The sequence below is a fragment of the Gallus gallus genome, chromosome 2 (assembly GCF_016699485.2).
Source record: "Gallus gallus isolate bGalGal1 chromosome 2, bGalGal1.mat.broiler.GRCg7b, whole genome shotgun sequence".
NCBI lineage: Eukaryota > Metazoa > Chordata > Aves > Galliformes > Phasianidae > Gallus > Gallus gallus.
The window spans coordinates 29,888,559-29,909,908 of NC_052533.1; the positions used below are offsets into that span (position 1 = coordinate 29,888,559).

General features: G+C 40.7%; 1 protein-coding gene across 7 annotated transcripts in view; it reads left to right on the forward strand.

Annotated features, from left to right (window-relative positions):
- The first annotated feature begins 1,034 nt into the window (after positions 1–1,034).
- Positions 1,035–21,350, forward strand: part of ITGB8 (integrin subunit beta 8) — a 52,937-nt gene continuing 32,621 nt past the window's right edge. For 3 of the 7 annotated variants that reach the window (XR_001465128.4, XM_003640686.6, XM_015281861.4), the window contains exons 1-4: positions 1,035–1,201; positions 14,959–15,044; positions 17,644–17,818; positions 20,092–20,338. Coding sequence is in view for 6 of the 7 variants with exons in the window: in XM_003640686.6 (XP_003640734.4) it covers positions 1,072–1,201; positions 14,959–15,044; positions 17,644–17,818; positions 20,092–20,338 (638 nt within the window). In the remaining variant the exon portion in view is untranslated. Of the gene's footprint in view, positions 1,588–4,276; positions 7,884–14,958; positions 15,045–17,643; positions 17,819–20,091; positions 20,339–21,350 lie in introns of those variants that run through there. The other 4 variants (XM_046933080.1, XM_040695440.2, XM_046933087.1 and 1 more) reach the window with 4 other exon arrangements.

The following is a 21,350-nucleotide window of genomic DNA, read 5'->3' on the forward strand; positions in this document are numbered from 1 at the left end:
CCGAGAGGAACGCGATGTCGCTGCTGATGGGGCGAATGGCCGCGAGGTGCCTGGGCCGGGCGGGCCGCTCGCACCTAGGCCCGGCGGGGCTTTCCTGACCCGCACACGGCGAGGTACTTTCCCCGCCGCTTAACCTTTGCGTTACTCCCACTTCGCCCCATGGGGCGGAAACTCCGAGCAGAACTCGGGGAGGACGAGAGGAGCGACCAAGGAGAGGCCGAGTGGCCGTTCCCGAGGCGTGGGTAAGAGTTGCCCGCTGCCGGCGCGCTCCGGCGGGAGCACAGCTCACAGCTCGCCGCACCCCGCTCCCCGCTCCCGGCCTGCGCCCGCCTCCCCGCGTCGGCGGGGCGGCTACGAACGACTGAGCCGCGGCCGAACAAAGCGGCGCGGGCGCAGTCACTTCAGCGCCCCGCCTCCGCCCGCCCCCACTCCGAACCTGCCCCGCTGCCGTCTCCTAGCAACGGGGGGACCCGCGCGCCCGACGCGCACCGACGGCGCCCCGGGCTGCGGCAGAGCGGCACTGCGCCCGCTGCTCCCCCGCCCCGCGGCGGGTGCTGACGGCGGCTCCGGCCGGGGCTGTGGACGGCGGCGGGCGGCGGCCACCTGGCGGGGGGTGCGCGGCGGGGGCGGGCGGGGGGCGGGCGTTTCCTTGAGGGAGGTGCGGGGCGGGCGGCCGCGCTCCCGCCGCTCGGCCCCGCGCGGTGCCCGGTGCCTCCTCCCCGCGGCCGGACGAAGCGGGCGGCCGGGCGCCCTTTGCGCGCCGGGCTGGAGGCAGATGGAGGCGGCCGCTCTCCGCGTACGCCCGGGGCCCCGCCGCCGCCGCCGCCGCCGGGAGGGAGCCGCCCTCGGCGGAGCACGGCGGCGCGGCGGGCGCTGCCCCTGAGATGCGGCGCTCCGCGCCCGCCCCGCCGCCTCCCCGCGCCCTACCTGTGCCGGGCCCGCCGCCGCCCCTCCCCCGGCCCCGCCGCCGCCGCCGCCGCCGCCCCCGCGGGGGCCGGGACTGAGCGCGCCGCGCCGCCGAGCCGCGGCCCCGAGGAGAGGGCGAGGGAGCGGCAACGGGAGCGGCGCCGCATGATGTGGGTGCCGCTGCTGGCGTGCCTCACCGCGGGGATCGTCTCCGTGCCCAAGTGCCAGCGCGGCCCCGGGGCCCTCCTCGGGGCGGTCCGGCTGCTGGCGGCCGTGCCCGGACTCTGCCAGCGCCGTAAGTTGCCGAGCTGCTCGTCGTGCCCTGCCCGAGCGGGACGGCCGCTGTGGGGCCCTGGAGGGGATGGCCGGGCGGCCGCGGGCAGGTGGGGCGGTGGGTACCTATGGCGGGGTGTGGGGGGACGGGATCGGAGCGGTCGCAGCTCGCGTCCGGCTCTGTGGGAGTTGCCGGCACGGCCCGGCTGCGGGGAGCCGGGAGGCTGGGGGCAACCGGGAGGCGGCGGGGCTGCGGGCCCGGGGCGGGTAGGTGGTCTGACACCAAGCGCTCGGTCTGACAGCTCGGGCTGAAAAATGGGCGTGCAGTTCAGGGATACTGTTTTCCTCCAGTCGGTGCGCGCTGACAGTCCGCTGGCACCAGCGGTGCTGCGGGCCGTGGAGGCTCAGGTAAGAGTGGGGGGGACGCTTGGAGTTGCAGGAGGGCTTCTCGAAGCTCTGCCGTCAGATTAGGCCGAGGAGTCTGTGCAGATGCACCTCCTGTGTCAGGCAGGTCTCAGGTTAGTCCGGTGTTTCTCCAAGGATCCTGCTCCACCAACAGGGAATGAGAGGCAGATCAAGTTGACAACCACCTTCCCTTTCTTTCCTTTCCCTTTGTGGAGTGAATGCATATTCCATGCTTAAGCCTGGAGTTAATTTAAAATACTAACTTGTAACCTTTCAAAATAAGATTTGTACTGGGAACAATGCATTAGTCTTAAGTTCCTCCCTACATATGTGACAAATTCATGCCTAATTCAGTGGGATTTGCCCAGTGCTTTTAAAAACAATGGAATAATTTGTTAAGTTTCACAGAATAATTTATTTCGCTCTTTTGGCTTCATAGTTTGAGCTCAAAACCAAACTAAATTTCAATAGGAAAAATAAAATATAATATTATTAAATATCTTATGAAACATGACAGCTTCATCCAGCATTCCAGATTCTTTTCTGTGCAGTGTAATTGAGTTTAAAGTCTAATTGAAACTTTATGGAGAGGAGAGCTCTGTGCCTTAGAGCAGTGGTGTGCTTGCTCCTGGGTGCACAACAATGCAAATAAGGCATGAGAACAGCATGACATAGGTGAAGACTGTGCGTGGGGCTTTTGCTCCACAAGATGCTTGTTTCCTTTGTTATGCTTGACAGTGGAAATGCACATGGGTGGTAAGTTGTGGGTTACTTGTTTATTGTGACAACAGCTACCAGGTCCGGCAGCCTGCAGCTCTGATAGATCTTGCTCTCTTCCTCTGTATTTGAAACTTCTGCTAATTCGTGAAAGCTGAAAGTCGCGCTGAATTCTTCCTTTCATGCTTAATCACTTTATAGTCTAACCAAGAAGAGCTTTTTGTTTTTCCTCAAGTGAACACGTAAATGGTAGAGGTTTGGAGGCGTATTGTTATTATTTAATTTATTGCCTTGTCCATTTTACTTTTGGCTGCGTTAGCTCTCTGCACCAGCGCAGCACCACCTGAATTCCTTGAACTTCTGCAGGCTGCTGTTAGCGAAGCGCTGGGCAGCAGCTCCATGTACAGCTATTTGGCAGCGCAGCTTCGTTGAAGCAGCCACTACTCCATGCTTCTGCCTTGACAGCACTGGGCATGGAGAAGAGCATCACACTGTTCCCGTGCCATCAGAGAGTTCAGATTATTTATGTGCACATTTGGCAGAATTTCTTGCACCGAATCTCCAGTTCTAAAAGGAACTGGAATGAATATGAGACATTCATGGGACTGAAACGTATTCTTTCTTGTTGAAGCATTTCTTGCTCTTCTAATTGAAAAATGTACAGTTTTGTGCTACCTGAAGTATTTGTTCTGCGAAGTACAGTTTGAGATGTAAGTTACTGCTTGGGTGTAAGTAGAGACGGAGCGTGGCCCCCAGTTTGCTGCTAAGAGGAGTGCAGAAGGAAATCTCCCAACGCTATAAATTGCAAGTCCCAAATTAAAGGTTCTGTAAGCTCAGATAAAAGGTTAGTGTTGTTCCCTTCCACAAAGGGTCCCTTGTTCGCTAAGTCTTACCGAAGGGAATTTACAGTTCACTAAGCCAACTAAAACAAGTACCTGACATAAGAATGGAACTAATTCAAAATTAAATTTGTGTTGTAGTGATTTACACAGATCTCATATTTATTAGAGGACACTAAAAACCGACGAACTCCTAAAGAACTAAATCAGCAAAGTGAATAGAAGCTGAATTCTACAGCGAGAGCATGTGTGTGCATTGTGTTAATTGGTTGTATAACTACTCCACTTACGTGCAGACAGAGTCTGCTCACTTGGCTCTTTCAGAAGCTAACCTCATGCAAGTCTTGCATCTGCTATATTACCGTATAGAGTGCATAGGGCTAAAATGCTGTAGAATGACTGATTAGTCCAGGTTAACAGAGGACTTTGGCTAAAATCCCAGCATTCTCTCAAAAAAAAAGCAGTTTTTACATACATTAAAACTTGAATACTAAGATGCTTGATGCTTTCAAAACTATCTGGGTTAGTCATTCCTCCGTGAAACTCACGTAAGCGGTGCTTACATGTGATGTGCGCCCAGAGATTGGATGGCATGGCAATCTTTGTCCTCAATTAAAGAACTGAGAAACAGTCACATGACAATTCTTTTGCGCAGTCATGATTGATGAATCTCATGACATTTTGAAAGTTGCCATTTTCAGTCTTCCTTGTAGTATCTTTTGGAAAGACCATCTGGGGTTTTGGGGAAAGCAGAAGATCTGTGATGATAGCAGGGACAACTGTTAATTGATTTATCCAAATAGCATGACTTCTGATGCCAAACATAATCCATTACTGTTCTCTCATCTGGTTCTTTGGTAGTTTGCCAGCCTTGACACATCAGATTCTCGTGTGTGTTCCTTCTAGTCATAAAGTTTCATAAATCATTACTGTATCACTTCTCAATGAAGTAGAAAAAGCCATTCAAACCACACATGAAAGAACTGTTTCTGAGGAGGTGGTCAGGAAATGTCCTCCACCTCCACCCCCCCAAACAAACAAACAAACAAACAAAAAATCTGAAATAAATTATATGTCTTGGTAGCTTTAACCATGTGTCTGTCTGTTGATTTCTCTTCTGTGCCCTTTTCTATTTAGGGGCTCAGTGAAAGCTGTATTGTATGGGGTACTCAGCATTGAGACAGTTCTGTTTTTCCTAAGTCTTAAAGCAATCCAAGGAGAAGAGAAAACCCATTTTAAATTTCCTGAGCCTGTGTGGGTGATCTGCTCCCTAAGGTTATAAGATCATTTTTGGCAGTAGATTGCGCTTCTGATGAATAGCGAGGAGGAGGTTTACTTACCTGCATGTTGCCTAAGAGGCATATTATGCCAACGGTATGCATAAATGTACTTTGTAGTTTGCACAGTTCTCACCACTTGTTGCAATTTCATATATTTCTTTGTTTTTTTTTTATGCAGTAGTTATTTTATGTTTGTTTTTTTTTTTTTTTGCAAGTTGAATGAAATGATGGTTGCACGTATAGCATTTACAGTGTTTCTGTGCTTCACATGCTTGAGATGGTGTGATAGTGGGAAAAGAAAGGAGATGGACAGTTTACTAAGTTTACTAGAGGAGCAATAAGTATACTCTTGGTGCACCAGGAAGGTTGGGTTATTATGTCATTATGGACACATTATCACTGAAGGAAGTAGGGAAGGTAGCTTAAAGATTGCATGCAGCAGGAATGCTGTTCATAACAATTTGAAGAGGCAGTAGCTTCTTTTGTCCATGAGCTTTCAAGGGCTGGAGCTGCAATAACACCAGAGCAGGTAGGAATTTCACTTCATTAATCAAGAGGCCTGGATGAATAAATTTGATTTTCCATTAATGTACAATTTGAGTTTGATTTATCTCTTCAGAGCATCAGTAGAATGTTAGAATGTGAGCTTTATGAAAACCTAAGGAAATCTCCATCAAATAAACCCTCATCTGTTTAGATGTTTGACATACATAAACAGGACATAAAAACGTAGTGCTTCACCATATGCTTCACTCACTGCAGGTAGTATTTTTCAAGTTCCTGGAAAGAACTTAGTCATAAAATAAGACATCAAGGAACTTTTCATGTGAATGACTCCTGACGTCAAAACCACATCAATTCTAGGTGTTAGTGTAGACCAGCAGAGTTACCAAGCTAAGACAACTTCAGAACTGGGAAAGAAAACAGAAAAACAAAAAACAAAAAGCAATGAGATGTACATATTAATTGGGTCTTGGAGTTGGGATAATTAGTATTGCTGATCTACAATAGAAGTTATAAGATACCATATTTAAAAATTGCATAAATTACATTGAGTTCTTAGTAGAAGCTAGAGATTTCATATCTTTGCAACAGATCCACAGTAAGAAACACTAACTTTGTTGAACAAATAAAGTATTTGCTGTATACATGAGCTGCTCTTTTTTTAATGACCAATATGCATCTAAAAATCCTATAGCAAAAACAAGTTTTTTTAGCTATCAGGATAGGTGTATCTCATTGATTTAATGAGCTCTATCAGGAAGAACAAACAATGCCTTTGTTTTCAGTGTGCTCGGTGTTCTTAAAATATATTAATGACACTGAAATTGTTATGTTTTCAGGAATTATATATGTGAACTCTACTTCCTCTGTAGCTGGTAGTAGAGACATTTTGGTATGAAGATAGTTCCTTTCTGTTAATACACTGTCTAACCGGTGGAAAAGATGTAATACTTCTTTTTGATCTGCTTAAATAGGCATAACTTTTCATGAACAAAATAGGAGATGGTCTGTTATTCTTCTCTAGTCACTTGAACTTCATTAAGGAATAATATATATTTATATGTAGTGTGGCTTATATAAATGGACTTAGGCTATTTAGTTTTGGGGAAGGAAATAGGGCTCTAATGAATTCTGTTTGCTGTAACGGAACCTTCCTTCAAGAAGAGGAGTCAGCCTCTTGCCAGCCATTCAGGATTCCCTCTTGTTCTGGTGGCAAAACAAGAATAACCCCTTTAGCAAAATGTGTTTCAAGATGATATGAATTTACAACATTAGAAAGCTGCTAAAAAGGTAACTTCTCACTGAGTCTGTTTTCCTAAACTCAGAAGTTTGCAAAGTCTATAATTGACTCTTTTTCTTCATATGCTTTCCATGACTTCACTGTCATATGCCTGCAGTAATTTCAGCCTGCTATTAACTGTGATGACAGTAATGAGTCTGAAGTATTTATATGGATTTGAACTGTAATTATTGGAAGAGGAAAATTCTGTAGCTTCAGGCAGGTGGAATAATGCTCCTGGGTGCTGGATTTTTATTTTTCCTAAGGGCTCTTCTCTGCCCAGTGACTTGGAAGTTGTTAGCAGCCCTATGTTATTGAGTTCCAATCTTAAGAACTTCAGTATTTTTGGTATTTTGCTGTTGTTGTAGCTGTGTTATGAATAGAACTGCATGATGTATGGTGGCATCTCAAAAGTCATCCAAATCTGATTAAACCAGTGACTCCTCTCTCCAAAACAAATTCCCTTCCTTCTCGGTGTTGAAGCGAGTGAGGCATAGTGAATTCCTCTTGCTGTGCTGTAATTAAGAATATGATTTATGTCTACTTCATCTCCGCAGGGTGACAGGTTAGTTCTGTGCTGAAGACAACTTGTTTCTTTGAGATGGGAGGTTCTTGCTGGACATCTGGAAATTAAATGCAGTAAGATTCCTGTCTCCTTGTACAAACAGGACTCCCAGGAAATAAAAAACTTGAGACAACTTTCATTCTGGCATGAATGGTGTAAAATGATCTAAATAAAACTAATGACATAAGCAAGCAAGCTCTTCCAATCTAAGCAAAACTTTGAATTGCATTTTGCTGTCAAAACTGTTGTGGTGTGAGTTCAGAGCATGAAATAAATAACTACCTGTTTGAAATCACAAAGCTGCATGGTTGAAGGCTGTCCCTTACAGAGCATTTAAACTGCACCTGCAAGGCATTCACAGATGTGAGTACTTACTTGCAGAACCACAAGCAGAAGCTTGCAATCAAACAGTGTATGTGCACCAGTAGTTAGAGTTAGTATGCAAGTCTGCACATTTTACAGCCTGAAGTCATATTTTATGTAGTCTTTACCCACAAATTATAAAAACCTAACAGGCTTATTATGTAAGCCTAAAATGGAGATTGGCCACTGCTTGTTCCTAGACAGGTATGCTATGCTATTTTCTTTTTTTTCTTCTTTTTTTTTTTTTTCCTTTTCTTTTTTTTAGTGTTTGTGAACAACATGTGTGTCTCCTGTTTCAGAAAGTTAGTTTCTCGTTATTCATTTAAAAGATTTTTGTCTTCCTCCGGTTTTTGTGTTTATATTTGGAAAAGCACTGCAGTTTAACTTGTCTTTGAAGGACTCATACTTCAGCTGTTTATCATCAAACTGTATCTTGAGTGTCTTGTGCTGTGTTATCACAGTTATTTGAAATAAGACAACGGTTTCTGCATTTAAAGAGAATAGAAGTAACAAAAAAATAATTTAAAAGAAAATCCCAGAAAGTTTTTACTACATTCCATTGTTCTCATGTCCAATGACTACATTTGAAGACTCAAAACTATTGAAAAGAAAATTAGTGAAATAACAAAGAGCTAACACATTGTATTCCAGAAGGCAATAACATTTTTAAATACCCCTGCTGAATATATCTTCCTCCAGAAGTTGGAATCCTCCAGAAGATGGGCATCCTGCACTACGAGACCACAAGAGAGGTGGTTACCCTCTTTGATACTAGTCTTTAATTTCATATTCTTGAGTTTTTCTAACTGTGAGTGTAATCTGTGTAATTCATGCTCAGTGCTTTAACCTTGGCTTGTCTTCTTTTTATACTAATACACACAGTTATTTGAGTTTATATGCAAGCACATTTTGAATTGAGGCTTTTGTTTTGTTTTAGGATAAACTTCTATAAAGCATAATTTGGTTATCATTTTGTTCTCAGCATTGAGGGTCCTGTTCCTGTAGATATTCAGCTTTGAGGATTACAGTCTGCAGTATGAAATAAACTTGTCCCAGTCCATAATATATACACATAACAAGTCAGTAGAGTGAGTTATTTGAATTGCTGTGGACTAAGAACCAGTGAATCAGACTGTGGTGATACGCCTTGTGAAGAAATAGCTCTGAGCTATTCTATGTTGCTGATGTGCTACTTGCCAGTCATGCTTGCTAACACAGAAGCTGTGCAATCAGCCCTGAGGTCCAGCAGCAGCAATTCCAGGCTTTGTGAGAGCAGCATGGCTGTGTCCAAGCTGGCCAACTCCTAGGGAGATCCTAGCATCTGGAAATGACGAGACTATAATGATTCCCATGTCCATGTTCTGTCCTTGAAAACAGGGGAATTAGCACAGCTCCATGCATTCTGAAGTTCCCTTTAAATCAAAGGATTTAATTAAAAAAAAAAAAATTAAATCTTCTGCTTCCATATGCTCTATATTTTTACTGGTGCAAAACTGTGCAAACAGGGCTATCACACGTGTGCCATAAAAGCTAATGGCTGTTGGAAACAAGTCCCTTCTAATGGTATAATCAGAGTAAATAGTCCTGTGTGTTTTTACTTGCCAGAAACAGAAGAGATTGGCTTCGGAAACTAAATAGTCTTTGACTCATTGTTTGCAGGCACGGGTTGCATCAACAAAATTTAACCATCTCCTATAAAAGCAGGAAGTTTCATGGAAAGGAGAGGCGGCAAGTAGAATTGGACAAGAAACAAAAACTGTGTGTTATGAAAAATTTCAAGGTTACAGTCCTTGTTTTCATTCTGTATTGTGGCTTGGGAACAAAGTTGAGCGGGAGTACTCAGTAGCGGTCTCCCACATTCAAGGTCATGTTTGAGGCTGCAATTTGATGTTGTGTTTGCGAGCCCCAACTGCTACACCAGCAGCTATTTTTGTAGCACCTTTTCTGAAGCACTATGTGCTGCTTTCTGACAAAAAGAAGAAATTCTCAATGAGATCTATGCATTACTCTCAAAAACTAGAGCCTGTATGAGTCTGTATGAGGTTGCTGTTCTCAAAGTTTCCTTTTGAATCTTGTGCAATATTCACATCATCAAATCTCCCAGAGATGAGGCTAAGGAAGCTGCATGTAGGCACAGGGAGGTGTCAGGAGTATCTCCTTGAAGCCTTGCCTCATTCCTTAATTCTGGAAGCGTGCACACGCCGTACATACATGCTGGAAAACTCCATCCCATGTGCCAGCACACAGCATTCAACACCAGCACATCCAGCTTCCACGTTACATAGCCTGGCCTTTGCCACAGTGTCCTCCTTTTCTGCCAGAACTTTCCTAACACTGTAGTTTAGGGTCTCTCCCTTTTCCTCATCTCCCTTTGCTTTATTCAGCTGATACCCAGCATCATTTCTCCCAAGTGGCATCATTCACAGCTTGCAGTGTGCATAAACGGAAGGTCTTGGGTTTGTCTCTGCACAGTTTGCACAGGCATGAACTGTAGTGTGTAAGGCAGACTGCTGCATTACTTGACATTCTGGTGGCCCTTTAAATCATTGTTGTGATTTTGAGTAAAATCCTTCATGCTCATAGAGTAATGTGTTCTTGTGGTAATGTGGAGTAAGTGAGGAAGTCCAGGACTGTCCCGGGCAGTTGGAAGAATAAGGAGTGGGAACCCATAGTGGCCACCAGCACTCACTCACTAGTGATGCCTAGATGTGTATGTGTACTTCTTATTTATGTGTCATTTTTATCTCTTATCTTTATAACTACATCATGGTTTTATCTTTCAGGGTATTCTGCTTTTCTTTATCATTTTATTATTATTATTATTTAATGACTAGTAAAAAAAGAATGGCAAAGGTGACGGGTTTTTTGTTGTTGTTGCTTGATTGGTTGTGTAATGGAAAGGTGTTTTTATTCACTTGCCATGTTTACAGAAGTATATTTCCAGGGCTTAGGATTTAATAGGTAGGAGTTGGTTTCTTCTCTTCAGGTAACTAGCAAAAGGCCAAGAGGGAATGACCTGAAGTTGCACCAAGGGAGGTTCATGTTGGATATGAGGAAAAAATTCTCCTTCAGAAGAGTGGTGGTGCACTGGAACAGGCTGCCTAGGGAGGTGGTGGAATCACTATCCCTGGAGGTGTTCAAGAGACATCTAGATGTTGTACTAACAAACATGCTTTAGTGGTGGTAGGTGGATGGTTGGACTAGGTGATCATGGAGGTCTTTTCCAACCTAATGATTCTGTGATTCTATGGTTCTGCAAACAGCGCCAGTCATGTTTTGCACCTTTCTTTTGCTCACCTCATTTTTCTTAGAAAATACACATCTCATATACCCAGGTTTTGTATCTGGGCTCCTTTGCTGCTTCTCACGCTGGTGAAATGTTTTCAAATCTGTACAGCTTAGTTCTTGTTTAAACAAAACAGAAGAGTAGAAAGCAGAAAAGTTGTCTGGTAATTTTGTACAAGTAATCTTAGGAATTTATTCTGAATCATAATAGATTACAATTTTCAAACTGAAGTATTTTTTGGATGAGGGAGAGGACCTCCTATTCAGAGGAATACCTTGTTACCCTCTTGGGAAAACTCAGTGAAAAAGCATGCTTTTGAAGCATGGCATTGTCCACCAGGGATAAAGAGACTGCTTATTGCTTGCTTGGAAAAAAGGGGGATGAAGCCCTAATTCCAGGATTAGGTTTTAGGATTGGCGGTTAAAGCACAGCCTCTCATTTTTTCCTTGTAATCTGAGTAAGAAAGTGTCAGACACAATAATCCTGGAAAAAATTCCCACTGTAACATTTTTACAGTGCTTTTCATTGTATCTGCGCGTTCAGCCAAAGTGCATGGAGACGCTGCATATTAGATGGGGCAGCTCCTGGCTGCCCGGTGAAGGAGTTGCCCTGTGCAGCTCCCGAGGAAGAGCAGAAAGGTGGAGGTGGTTGCAGTGTGCTGTGTGAGCTGCAGCATCCCTCAGAAACGAGGCTCCGTGCTGGTTGCTTGAAGGCACATTATCAGAAGAATGGGCAGACAGGCTGACTGCTGACATAGAACAAGATTGGATGCTGATTTTAAGAGGAAAAAATGCATAGACAAGATAACGTTGTATCTTACCTTAAGGGGTGCTCAGCAGTCTGAGGACCATGATCAGGGAGTATAAACTGCTAGTTATGTTTTGGCTTTCTGTTCTAAGAACCCAAAGAGTGCGCATTCCAAAAACAGCATAAACGTGCAACTACAGCAAAGTCAATACACATCTCAATTTCTGGATGTACATGAACAACATGCTGGCTGTTGGAAAACCTGTTTAGCATTCACTCCAACCCTAGAACACATTATTATTATTATTCCTACTCTCTGATAAATGCTCTGATCATGATAAAGTTATTTACATAATATGGAGGCAGGATTTGATTATAACATAGATGATCCTTGTCTAGTCTTGATCCCACTTGTTGCTTAAGTTTAGGCTTGTCCTACCTGTGCTTGGTAGCTGGAGCACAGTTGAATGATGTGGGGGAGGCTATAAAAGAGCAGGTTAACCTCCAACGCTCATTTTTTATTATATGCATATGCCTGTGCAGTTCCCAGCACAAAGGTTGGCCCTTGTTGAAAATAGCTTTTGGCATACATCAGTTCCAGTGAAGCCAGTAGAAACTTGCCCTTAGCTTTGGCTGAACAGTAACTCAGTCTTGTCTGGACTCTGTTTTTGGTGAAGTGGCAGGAAAAATCTCAGTTCTTTGTTGAGCCAACTCATATAAAAATGTTTCTTGCTCTAGCATGTGATTTTTAAAATAAACTGAGAAGTTTATACTGATTAGTTAAGGTTTTGGAGTACATTTATAACCAAATAATAAATATTTGGTGAATGAAAGCATTTCCATAGATGTTACTGCTATAAGGGACTGCATACTTGGGAACTACAGTAGTGATGTAGCCAGAATGTGTCTCAGGCACTAATAAACCTTTTTCAAGTTTCTCTTTATTCCAAAAAAATCATTTTTTTGAGCCAAGGGCACCAAGCCTGTCAATTGCCAATGCGTGACTTCATGTTGCAAAAATGGAGCTCTGAGTCTGGAGAGTTATCTGCAGACAGATTTGCATCCAGCAGTACTGTGTACCTCATTTGGTAAAGCATTTCATCTTCCTTGATCACCCTGAAAACCCCCATTGGATTTTGAGATCTTTTCTTCTCACTTAGCAGTTCAGAATGACACAAAGGAAACCAACCTTTTAACAGTTTGGCTATATTTACAAACTAAATCAGACTTCAGTAGATTCAGTGCACTGAATCTCATACAGACTCATACAGATAAAAAAGATTTAGCACCAGACTACACCAAAAAAAAATCTGTGACAATTATATTTCAGCCTGTTTTTCAATGGAAATACTATAGCTGTTCCAGTCATAGACACTTCTTAGTGTGTGCACATTACAGTAAGACATGAATGTCTTGCTACATCGTCATCAGTCTTCAGAAGTGTGAGAATTTGTGAGAATACATTGTCTGTGTTATGCAAATGGGATTATATGTTTTAAGATCAGAAATTATTATAGGGAATGAGTTAAGTCAAAGTTGGTTTACTCAAGTTGGTTTACTTTGGCTTACTGGGTGTGATGACCAGGAGTTGATTTGTCTTAGTCGTCTTTTTAGCTAAATACAGAGGTCTCTCACTTTGTTTCTGTCAACAGTTTATTAGAACAGTTCTTTCTCCTAGGGTGGCTATTGATTGGTTGGTAGCCTCAAAGTTCATGGCATTATCTCCCCATTCTGCCCCATCCTACTTTTTAGCCACCACTGTGCTGAAAATCAGCAGTTCCTGTCTTTTCTTGTCACTTCTACTGAATCCATCTTTCTCTTTCACTTGGAATTCAGCTGAAGATGGAAGTGATGCTTCTGACTCAAGAACAATTACATTCACGTTAGTTGTACTCCTTCAGCAACTCTTCACCTGGACTTTGTGCTTAGTTGTGGCTAGGAGCAGGTCGGTGTTAAGCTCCACAGCTCTGTGAATGTCTGCACCAACCTGGGATCCTACTATCGCTCTGCCCGATGGCTGCAGTAACTCTTTCATGGGCTCCATTTCTGCTCTTTCTGACCCCAGCACAGTACTGTCACCATCTTACACATGCAGAGAAGTTTTCTTGCATCAGTGCCGAATGAGCTTTCTTTCATACCCCGTCCAAATAAAACTCGCTGTGTCTGTTTCGACAACCAGCAAAAACCTTTTGGATTTTGTCTTGACCTTTTCTCTCTCCTTAGCATCCCTCCTACATTTATCCCTGCCCACCTCTTTTTAAATATTATTTTTCTTTTCCAGTACCTTCCTAGGCTCCTTGTCTTTTTATTTTCTTTGTTTATTTGTTTTGTTGTTTTTTTTTTTATCACATCTGTAATTATTTTTCTTCCTTTCATACGCATTTCTTGCATTGAATGCATGGCATAAATTTTAAACATCAGTTTATATGAAATATTGATCTGACCTTTGAAATCAATGGAACTGCTCCAAGCCTGTTATCAGTGTAATGTTGCAATTCTGCTTTATTAAGCTTTTCTGTCTTGTTAATACTTATGGTGATGCATATGTTGCTGATGGCAATAATGTGCAAGCTATGATTAGTTTCCTGAATCATCTGTTATTCAGAGCGCCAGCTCAGTAGGGAATCTCATCTTTGGATCCATAGCTGAAATTGGTTAAAGAAAGATCTAAAATAAAGGAATTTTAGTAAATGTGTTCCTAATGCTGCCTTTCACTATGAGAAGTTGCTCTCACTGCTCTAAAAAGTAAGATGGTTTGCATTGTGGCATGTTGGAAAGAAGTAACCTGAGACAGCACTTGGTCACAACTTTGGATGACAAGCTTTTTTCCAGCTGCTTTGATGTAGTGATATGCCTTTTATCATAGCGGATCAGTCAAAAGATGTAGACTTTCCAGTATGTAGTAATTCATTTTATTTTGTTTTCAGCATGTTGTATAGCCATATGGTAATCCATGCTGAATGTGTTACTGAGCAGTGGAGTGGCACCATGCTGCTGTGCTCTGACAGGTCATATCCTGCACCTTCCTCGTGATTGTTGTTAGGCCAATTCTTTCTCACACAAAAGAAAAGGACATCTCCTCTTCTCAGTTCTGGCTGCTAGAGTTTCATAACGGAGACACAAAAATACTAGTAGCATAAGCAGTGATCTGTAAAGCACAGGTGTAAAGAGGGTATGAAGGGCTTCACTCATAGACCTGCTGTAGGCACAGCTTTTTGCTGTTGGCAGTGCAGTATTATGTCTTCAGTCTGTGACACACTGCATTGGATAAGTTTGTGTTGGCTTCTGCAAAGAAAGAAAGAAGAAATCTGCCTCTTCTGGGAAACTATTCATTCCAGAATATGTAGGGGGGAGATATTAGAGAAGGTGAGAAAATATTTTGGGTTCCACGAAGAGTGAATAATGAATAACTCAGACAAGTGTAAATAGCTTAAGATGAAAACGTCTACAAAGAGATAAGCTACCTGGTAAACATGTTTCATTGGGCAGTAAATCAGCAAAGTATGTGCCAAAGATAGATTTTCACTTCAAAATTATTTTATGTTAGGATTTTAAAAATTTGGCCTTGAGAATGAATTTTATACCATATGTACATACAGTTCTAAACTGTAGATACCAAAAATGCTGTAAGCTCAGCAGGCTGCTTTTGTTCTGTTTTACTTCTGTTTGGATACGTTGTCATCATTCTTAATCTGGTGAAGCAATTCTTGAAATCTTGGTTTGAAATTAGGTATTTTACAATTCCCCCATACCTTCATAAATCATTAAATGTTTGGTTTTGTATTTCATTGCAGCGGAAAACAGATGTGCCACTTCAAATGCAGTAACATGTACAAAGTGTCTTGCTCTGGGTCCAGAGTGTGGATGGTGTGCTCAGGAGGTATGGCATTTTGCTTACTTATTTTTTACTTTAAATCTTAGCTGCTCATGATCTTTATAAAGATAAAAGACTTCTAAACTGTGAAAATTATAGTGAGAAATAGAAGGAAAATCTTTAAATGTGCTCTGGACACAGCACCTGAGAAATCATGTGAAATATATTTTGTTTCCAAAGGAGAAAATACAATCTTTTATTTGGAAAATTGCAGTAATTTTAAATAAAGTGAGAACTTTTTAATGTGTTCCATCTGCTTTGTAGACAGGTTTGGCAGGTTTATAATAACTTTCAGAGTTCAGCCGTTTTTGGCATCAAAATTAAAATTACTTATCAGTAATTTGTATTAAATCCTCATATATCAGAGCAAGTCTATACATATGCATCTATTGTATTTAGCAAGAGGTTTTACTAACTGTGGAGTTAGCTTTGACTTCACCACATCTTATGCCCCCTGTCACAAGTGGAAAAAATGATGCTTTTCTATTTTGACATCTGAAACTATTGGTTCTGAGACTCGTCATAGAAGATGAATCTCAGATAGGAAGAATTAAGCTGAAATTGGTATTGCTTTGACAACTGTGAGAATATGGGTTTTTTTCTGTTTTTGTTTGAGGGAAAAAAAAATGTTTATGTGATTTCAAGTAATGTTGGATTATTTAAGCAGTTCGGAGGAACGCGGTTTTTAAGAACGTCACTGAGTACTGCAAGCTAATATGCTCTTCAAGGTCATATGCAAATCATTTCTTGTAGCTTACAGGTTAGCAGAAAGGGAAATAAATTCCTTGGGAGTGCATAGAAGAGATAAAGAGCATAAAGCACTAGCATAACTTTATCTGAGATACATTGTCTTAGAATGGTTAACTTAGTCTGAAACCAGTGTAAATAATGCAATGACGAATAGAGGCAGGGAGAACTTGTTGTCCGTGAGTTCTAAGGCATATGTACATGGCACAATGGCTTACAATGTGAAGTGGTCCCTTATTTTCACATGATGTCATTACTTACAGAAGTAGTGCTTCTTAGACTTCTAGTGCTATGGAATTGTAGAAGGTTTCTTTAAAACAGATGCTCAGAACTGACTGGGTTTGACTTCTGCTCTGCTTCTTGTGCCTCACTTCTCATGTCATTCCTAAGAGCTTTCCTGGACAGCAGGGGTTTCTCAAACCTCTTTACATCGTGCTTTGACAGTCAGTTCACCTATGCATCATCCGAGTTTGTGGAATGGCAAAAACCATATTAATTCAGGTAGAAATTTTTCAGAATAAAGTTACAGGAGCAGTTTTCAGTTTAGTGCAGCTGTTTCATCTGCCTATATTATAATAATAAAAGCAGCCATAAAGAACACTTGAGGTGCTTTGATTTTACATCCCCCCACACAGTGAACTTCAGAAAATGTTATATGTCTGTTCATTTCCAATGATAACAGTGAGAATGAATAAGTTCTTTGGATATTTAAAAATCTACCTTTTTGAAATTTATGTAAGTCATGAGGGGTGCATAAATAGGAGAGTTCTAAGAGAGTAGTTGTTAGTAGTACGTTAAAGACAGTTGTGAAACAACGGTATCAGAGGTACACTACAAAAAAAAGTGGGAACTTAGAAAACAAGATACATGACTGACAAGTCTCATTCTTCAGAGGCTTTCTCCAGTCTTTTCAGGGTCTGAGTGACTATTTATTCTCTATTACAGAGTGGGCTGTATGCATTTTTTGATTGTTTATTTTCCCCATCTGCCTCTGAAGTATCAGAGATTGTCCATTGTTTGGTCTCCAGCTGTGGCTGCAAAGGATTAATGGCTTCAAAGAGCACAAAGGATCTTGTCAAGCCTTTTTTATTCCTTGCATGATCAGGATCATGCTAATCACCAGATTTGTGGTCAGGAAGGAATTTTGCACTGGTTCATGTTGGCACAATCTTGGCAGCTTTGCCCTTTTACTGCTTCTGAGATCATCCTACTACTAACCATTTTTCTGTTGTTACAGAGACTTTTTTCTTACTGGTGGCATCTTAAACTCTCCAGTCCCGTCGTACATAAATTCCTCTTTCTAGGGATTGAAATGATATAGTCCAGCTGATCTTTGACTTTTGTGCAGGCTACAGGGTAAAGCTTAAAAATCTGTGATTGTCAAATTCAGGTTCAAGAAATGTAAAGCTTTTACTTCAGCTTTTACTTTTAAATACCAGCCTAAGATTACTCTCACAGTAAATATGCTTAGAAATTGTGCGAATTACATTTACTTGGTGGAACTAATTCATAGCATAGCGCTGAACTTTTTTTTACTGACAATGACAGTACATAGTTTCCTTTTCCTCCAAAGTCATCTTGTTCTGTTTGTGCAAGATCCTCTTTCTCAAACAAAAGTTTTGTCCTTTATAGAAAAATAGTCATTGTAGCAATTAGGTTAACATCTAATTTAAATATTTTGGCATTACACTTATTAAAAACATATGGCTTCCATGAACTACTTTTAATTATACAATTATAGTAGCATGTTTTATTGTTTCAAAGGCTATTAGTTTGTTTTTCTCTTTCCTTTGAAGATACTACAGTTGGGGTTTTTTCAGCTCAAATTGTTTTGTACTTTTTATCTCTCATAAAATAGGATTTCATGGCTGACTCAACACAGAAGGGACGCTGTGACACTGTTTTCAACTTACTGAAAAGAGGCTGCCAGTCGGATTTTGTAGAAAGTCCCACAGTTCATGTTACAATACCCAGTGACCAAGAAACAAATACACAAGTGACTCCAGGAAGAGTTTCAGTCCAACTGCGTCCAGGTTGGGTTTTCTTTAGCACACTGATATTATAGTGAATTAAAACACAACCCAATAATATTTAAATACATATATTTTACAAAGAAATTGCTGGACTCATCATCTTGAAGAATGATGCTAGAACATTACACTGCAGGACTATGAATGTGTTGCTCCCATATTCAAGTATGGTCTTCAGCAAGAAGTGTTTCTGTGACAGACAGCTTAAGGTCAAAATAATGCAAGTAGTAAGTGGAAAAGGGATCTTAGGCAGTCTTTTCTGTTTTCTGTTATGATTTTATGATTCTTTTTCTTTTCAAAACTAATTTTCCATTACATCCATATAAAATGTGTTCCTTACTGTAAGTAAATTGGGCTAAAATTTCTAATTCCTAAATTAATATTTTGATAAGCTTCTTGATTATTTGTTTATGCTTAAGTGCATTGACTAGACAACTGTGAAGACACCACAGCCAGTGTGAAAGAGAGGATTGGACTCATAAAGAAAACTTAGATATTCAATTCTTAATGTTTCATTTATGACACATGAGACACCTGGCCCTGACAGAATCTATGTGTCCTTTTATGGATTTGGGTCTTTTTAGTATACCTCTGTTTGCCCTCTACTGAACTGATCAATTTTTGGTCGAAAAATATTTAGTTAATATAAGAAGTCTGAATTACTTTTGTATCTTGCTGATTTTAATTGTATAAATGATCAGTCTTTGTATATAAGTAATTTTTTATTATTTGCAAGGAAAAAGAAAGGAACTGTGGGAGCATAAAGCCCTAAGTAACTCTAGTTTTCTGTCTTTATAATGATAAAACTGGAAAAGCAATGTCACCACTTCTCCTTTCCCCAGTCTCCATTCAAAGAAGTGACTGATGGTCTGCTTTGCACTGAGTCATGGTATTGGGAACTGAGCTAGCTCTAGAAATATCTGCAATCACATTTATTTCTGAAGACTTTGACACAACTGGATTTAAAGAAAACTGGTCTAGTGGTTGGCAACCCTGCCTGTGGCAAGGGGGGTGAAACTAGATGATCATTGCTGTTCTTTTCAACCCAGGCCATTCTATGATTCAATGATTCTACGATGATTAATGAACCATTTTGCCAGTAGTGGAACAAAGTTCAGAGTTCCATATGCTGTGCTGAAGCTTCAGCTTGAAGGAGACTGAAGATTGAAATTCCTAGAACTACAGAAGAATAACTTTTGATATATAGACGTTCTGCCTGCATTTTAATCCCCGGGGAAATTCACTGATATACAGTGTCAGTGGGACAAACATAAATTTTTTACAGTAAGCAGACCAAAGATAGTTTTGTTTTGATTCCTTTTTTTCATCACTATTTACAAGAATCCCAACTATAATGAATGGGAGAAAATATAGGTTGCACTTGCTGTATGCAACCTGGTCACTTACAAAAAAAAAAAAAAAAAGTTCAATTTACATTGGCAAAGAGGAAACAGAAGTTACAATACACTGAAATTCTTCATGTCAGACTGAAAAAACATACATTTTGAAATATTCAGCTGGATTATGTTTGAAGAATATTAGAAGAAAAAATATTTAGGAAGCCTATTTAAAATGTACTTTGCATGTTTAACATTTCTAGGTCAAATCTTTGATAGAATTTGACACAGTTCACAGATGAAGTTATTCTGCAGGAAATACAGACATTTATTATCTTGAGATGAAAGGAGAGGATCTTTTTTTGTAATTTTTTTCAATATTAAAACCTGCTTTGTTTACTTTCATTTTGATCCTACTGAGTTTTCTCATCAAATCTTTCGAAACAAATTGGTCTAAGCTTGTGTCTAACTTAGCTAAGTTCTTCAGGCTGTGCTTTTGTCAAGAAATGTACAGTTTTAGACACACATGATAGACTGTTTGCAGGATACATTAATATGCTTCCAAGTGTCAGCCCTGAAGTGACTGGCCACAATTTGTATGCAAATCTGTGTCCTTTTTCAGTCCTAACTGCTATTTGCTACAATGTCAAAGGGATTGCATAACCAGGAATTTAGAAGAAAGTGGGGAGAAATCAGATTTTCACAGAATGCTCCTGTGAGAGGAAGAAAAGCAAGATGTTTTCTAAGAAGAGTTCCATTACGGCTTATTTTTGAACTATGCTTCAAGGCTTCATTTACTCTTGGGAGGTTTTCTTATTTGCTTGTTTTTCTGTTTGCTGACACAAACAACTTTGTGCTGAGGTTGCTACAAAGGTAATACATTTTTAAGAGTGTATGTTGAAAAATAGTATTTTAAGTTATTTATTTTCTTTGAATCAGGAAGTGAAGCGAGCTTTATCTTAAAAGTTCGTCCTCTGGAGAAGTACCCTGTGGATCTTTACTATTTAGTTGATGTCTCAGCTTCTATGCACAACAATATAGAGAAACTGAATTCCGTTGGATTTGCTTTATCAAAGAAGATGGAGAATATTTCTCTTGATTTTCGACTTGGGTTTGGATCCTATGTGGATAAAACTGTGTCACCCTATATTAGCATTCACCCAGGTAGAATCCATAACCAATGCAGGTATGTAATCTTTTGCTATTTATTGTAGAACTGAGAACTGATTTAATTACACATTATGTAAAATGCTTACATTTTACAACATGAATATGTTTTTCATTTAATTTTATAGCAAACTGTTATATTCTCAGTGAGTTTGGATATATGTTGCATAGATTCATTACAAAGAATTATACTTTCTGACCCAAGGCTTCTCTACTGGTGTATGGTCCTGCATTCATTAGCTCTTTTCTTCAAAAGTCTACTTTTGTCGATGTGATGCAGTTCCTTTCTTTCATTTATTGAACAAAAGAAATCCTTTGATTTAATTCCACCATTGTTGTATGAACTAACTCCCATTTTAAATGAGGTGTTCTGCCTTGAATTTCTTTCTTCATGTCTTTTATCCCTTTCATTCAACACATAGGTAAAGTGAGGAATCACTTTGGAAATGTTCCAGAGGACAAGATTATTCACATTAGATTAAAATCTCTATAATGCATAATACTTGCTAAAGTACATATTAACTGCTTGAATCTTCCTGCTTGTTATAATCTTTACTGGAAAGACATGAATCATGGTTCCATGAAGTCCATGAGCATCTTTTTTTTTTATTATTTCAACGATTTTTTAATTTGGCATTAGTAGTGAAATTACCTGGGTAGATATAAAATGTCAGTGTCTGCAGTAGTAAACTAAATTGTCTACTGTAATCAGTAGAAATCAATTATCACTTCCAGGACATGACTTATTTTGCCTAAAAGTAGATGTCTGCAGATACATTGTACCTCACAGTGCCAGTTTCTATTCATTTACTGCAAACTGAGTCTGGAGAGAGTAGGTTGTAATCTGGACAACCACGCTGTGTGCAGCAAAAGGTGAGATGGAACTTGTTCAGCATCTCTGAATCAGATGAGCACTTCCATTTGTGCTGTAAATACTTTTGTAATATATGGGTCACAGAGCAATGACCTGTAAAAATCCTATAGCGTTTTCTTACTTAGGTCAAACTTAATCCTTTCTCCTCTTGTATATA